General features: G+C 35.3%; 1 protein-coding gene across 1 annotated transcript; it reads left to right on the top strand.

Annotated features, from left to right (window-relative positions):
• The first annotated feature begins 1,987 nt into the window (after nucleotides 1–1,987).
• On the top strand, nucleotides 1,988–2,656 carry LOC131180670 (uncharacterized). The gene is made up of 2 exons (XM_058148021.1): nucleotides 1,988–2,014; nucleotides 2,171–2,656. The coding sequence occupies exons 1-2, from the start codon at nucleotides 1,988–1,990 to the stop codon at nucleotides 2,654–2,656; spliced, it is 513 nt and encodes a 170-aa protein (XP_058004004.1).
• Nucleotides 2,657–4,571: the final 1,915 nt, after the last annotated feature.

Raw genomic sequence — 4,571 nt, 5'->3', positions numbered from 1 at the left:
CTTTTGAAATGACAATATTTAGCAAATTGTTAAGATAAATTTTGAAACCACAGTGTCATGACCATATATTTGAACACCTCACTAGCATGACTAGTGGGGGTAATCAGTTTCGAATTTTGATTCCTTCTCTGGCTGAAGTGTTGAGGTGTGTACCAGTAGAAGAAGAAATTGAATGGATATCCATATATTTGAGCTAGCTAGCCTTGTGATGTGACTTCTTCTTAGCCTATGGCTATTGAGATTATATTTGTTTCGAATGGCATGATATAACTGTGGGTTTTATAAAATGTGTTTTGACACTTCGAAATGAACTTGTTTAGATTAAAATCTCATAATTCATGTTTTGTATTTAATTCTCATGTTCAATCCAATTTTTGAATAAATATGATTTAAACTCTGCATAAAGATTATTTTAGTATGTTGTGCACCATTGAATCCTAGTACTCAGCGATGGCTGTTATTGTTGTTGCAGATATAGAGACTAGAAGAGCAGCAGAGTGAGCTGCTGAGGACAAAGAAGCTACCTACTTTGAAGCTATCAGGTATAATTTATACCCTGACTGTAAATATTTATTTTGATGTATGTAATGCATGTAAATGTATGGACATATAAAATTGATCTTGAGCAACTTGTACAAAGTTTGTAATAAATTTTAGTTTGGATTTTCCTAATGTAAATTTTTAGTATGATGTATATATAAATTGTTTATCTTTAATGAATGAATGAAATTGATTGATAGTATCTTGAGGATTGTTGAATTTTGAAACTTGAGAAATTGGTTGTGATTGTTGTGGAGTTGTTGAGATAAATTATTAGAAGTGCTTTTTTACAGGTATTTGAAGAACTGTTTTTTCAAAATATAGATGGCACTCTGTCGAAATTTTTATAAAATTTATGGAAAAATAAAATGGGTCAAAAATTTTAATTAGTTTTCAGTTTTGAATGAATAATTTTAACACCTATTAGAAAATGCTCACCACTTATAAAAGTAAGAAAATTGTTCTAAAATCCCTTGTAGGGTACTTAATGAGTTATCGAGGTGAAGTTCTAGAGTTTATTAGGTATTCTACGGGATTATGTTATGCCTTACAGAGGAATAAGATGTGACAGACACAAAAAGAATTTTTTAGGGTCAATTACAAGTGTTACATAATGTGAAAGATATGTTGATAGGAGCCAATCGTAAGGTTAGAATCCCAGAAGTAATGGAACTAGTAATCAAGATAGGACTAAGAGATAAAAAGAAAGTCAAAGTAGATGTTGGGATGGATATCCTTGAAGGAAAGGCATAAGGGTGAGAGAGGACAAAAGTTAAAGAATAAATGCAATAAGTTGAAAAGATATCAACACTAGCAGAAACAGAAAAAAAAGTGGATAAGATCTAAAGGATAGGTGAAAAGCTCAGTAAAGTTGGTTACAATGATGAGGATAAGAAGGAATAAGTACGCTAGGGACACACTAAGGGACATTTAAAACAAATTATGGTGAAATGATAAGATAAAGGAATAATGGAGCCTTGATTTAAGTATCAATGTGTCAGGAAGCATGTCAGATAGTAAGAAATTTCAAGTAGAAGGCAAGTAACTCTCTTTTCAGAAAAAAAATTACGATATGATAAGTTATTTTGACTGGATAGCTTAGGAATACGTACACTTTTGTTAGGTTAGAGAAGAGGCCCAGCCCACTTTTTACTATTAATAAATAGAATATGAACGATCAACACTTGGATAGATCTCTACATAACTAGTTACATAAGATAGACAGAGGTTGATTTAAGGACCGTTGTAATAACACAAGTAAATTAGGAATTCAAACTATCATCGGAATGAGAAGATGCATAGGTGTTGACCAATGGGGCCATAGAACAAGTAAAGATGTTGAATAAGATACCTATGATAGGTGCTACAGAAAAGCATCTCATAGGATACTATAAGATAAGGAACATAAGTCATGTCTGTAAGAAGTAGAAATTGTTGAAATAGAGGTATGGGGACTGAAGTCACTAAGAGATACGTTAGGGCACAATGAAGGAGATGTAAGCACCAAAGCTGATGGAAGTTATGAGATATCAGGTCAAACACAGTGGAGGTATAGTGAGTATTGAAGATGTCAGAAAAAGATTAATGAGTGGTTTGAGGTATGAGTTTCACTGTGAAATGACGATGATAGCTAGGATACTACAGCAGGCTAGAGAGCTATGCTGATCCTAGGCTAAAGGATGTAGAGTTTGCAGTAGGTGATTATGTATTCCTAAAGGTCTCCCCAGTGAAAGAAGTCATGAGGTTTGGGAAGGAAGGCAAGCTGCCACCTAGATACATAGGACCTTTTGAGGTCATTGATAAAGTTAAAACAGTTGCTGATCAGTTAGAGTTACCACTAAGCTTTTCTCACGTCCACCCAGTATTTCATATTTTCATACTTAGGAAATACATATCTGATCCTTCTCATGTGTTACAACCCGATACAATGGAGTTAAAGGAAAACCTAACCTTTGAGGAGCAGCCAATTGCCATAGTGGACTTTCAGATGAGGCAGTTGTGGTCAAAACAGATCTCTATGGTTAAGGTTTTGTGGATGAGCCAATCGGTAAAAGAGTGTACCTGGGAGTCAGATCAGAACATGCGCAATAAGTACTCGTACTTGTCCACTGAGTAATCTTGAAATTATTTATTCTGTCTTGTGTAAAATTCAAGGGCCGAATTTTACGTAAGGGGATAATGTAATACCTCTAATTTTCAAATAAATATTTTATATGTAAATATAAATATTTTAGTCTAACCCTGATATTGTGAGCTTTGCGTAGGTACTTTCATTTCGTGGCAATTCGACTGTCACCCTGATCTATAATTTTGAGTCGAGTAGATAAGTTGCCGGAATCACTAAGGAACCGAGTCAAAATTATAGACTACCTCACTATTTTTAGATGTCCCGGACGCATTTCAAGTGTCAAAATTGGCATCGGTAAACCTGAACTCCGAGTTTCTTCAATTTTATAGTGCTGGGTTTATAATAAAATTTCATAAAATATTTGTGGGTAGGTAGAAAATTATAATTCCTTTTGCTTTAGCTCTATAATATTGCTAAGGACCGCGGGGCAAAATTTTAAAATTTTAGAGCTCATTTGTATAGTTTTTGCCAAAGGGTTAGTTGTAGGGACTAAATGGTAATTTTTCAAATTTTGGTTATTGACTGTTTGGATGGGCCCAGGAGGGGCCATGTGATGTGATTGAGTTGTGGTTGTGAGACTTGTGGATATAGAAGTGTATTTTGAGCCCTTTTGCAGGTTGGGTAGGTCTTAGGTATAGGGAAAACTCTACCGGATTTTCCGCACAACTATAGGTGTCTTTGGTTCTTTTAAGCTTGTATTGAGTCAATTATATTAAACAATTATAATGTAATTATCAGGTGAGCCGAAACAGCTTTCCTCCTCCACTCAGCCACCACATTGACCTTGGTTTACGTTTGTGAGTAAAATATTAATTTTAATTATAATTTCAATATTACTATATATTCAGGCATGCCCATGCAGTACTTATAAATATATATTTATGTAGTTAAATATTAAACATATTTTATATTGTATCTTTATTTGATAAAATATTGTGGATGTTGTTTTTATGGTAATTTGGAGCAGTGTGCGTGTGTTAGCGTGCGTGTGGTGCATGACATTGGATATGGACAGGAGGGGTAGACGTGGCTAGAGCTTGACTCGCTGGGACCCGATCCTTTTATGGATAAGTTGGGATAGGCACAGCTCGAGATAATCTCGCTGGCCCCCACATTTAGTCTATTAAGCGAAAGTCCGGCTTGAGATGCACTCGCTGACAGAGGTTGGATTAAGAGAGCTGTATAGGGGATCAGCTCCCATATATGTACTGTTTGAATATTATATGGGTGCATGAGTGCTCCAAATTATCTTTTACTGTTATGATGTGATTTGTATGAAAATTATGAAGGTGTTGCATTCTTGTCACGACCCAACCTATGGGCTGAACCGGCACTAGGACCTGGGCCAGCCTAAAGCCCCGAGGCCCGTAGTAAGCCTAACTATTCCTCAACCCAACTCTAAGGCACATTTGGGCCTAATTTCAAGAATTTAACCAGACAGAGTGTGACCATAAAATGGACCATTCAAAGGAGAGTTTTTGACTCGCCCGACCTGTAAACACAATATATAATAAATTAGGGAGCTCAGCTCACCCTCTACATAATCAAAATGTCACAACTCAAATAGGAGCTCAGTTCCCTCATCCAATCCCATCATGCTTACAGTTAATCATTTTATAGGTCCAACATAACTTTTATAATACAGGCCCAAAATAAAAATAAGTGCTTCTAATACATGTGAAGTCTAAAATTTAACTCAATTATACAAAATACATTAAATACTATTAATGGACCTGCGAATAAGAAGAGCAGGTTAGTCACAATAAATAATCCTCCTGTAGCCTGAAAAAATAGATGAACAGGAGTGAATGTTCAACTCAGAGAGTAAAATACCAATTTTAATCACAATCTCTATAACTATCTAAATCTAATGCACCCTGTGGAGTGAAATGCAACATCGTCA

Source organism: Hevea brasiliensis, chromosome 6 (genome assembly GCF_030052815.1).
Source record: "Hevea brasiliensis isolate MT/VB/25A 57/8 chromosome 6, ASM3005281v1, whole genome shotgun sequence".
NCBI lineage: Eukaryota > Viridiplantae > Streptophyta > Magnoliopsida > Malpighiales > Euphorbiaceae > Hevea > Hevea brasiliensis.
This window is presented reverse-complemented; position numbering and strand designations above follow the sequence as displayed.

Excerpts from the sequence above, each read along its gene's own strand:
- LOC131180670 (XM_058148021.1), top strand. The coding sequence starts at position 1,988 with ATGGGGACTGAAGTCACTAAGAGATAC. Across the intron at positions 2,015-2,170 it reads CTGAAGTCACTAAGAGATAC|CTAGGATACTACAGCAGGCT; the intron begins GTTAGGGCACAA and ends TGACGATGATAG.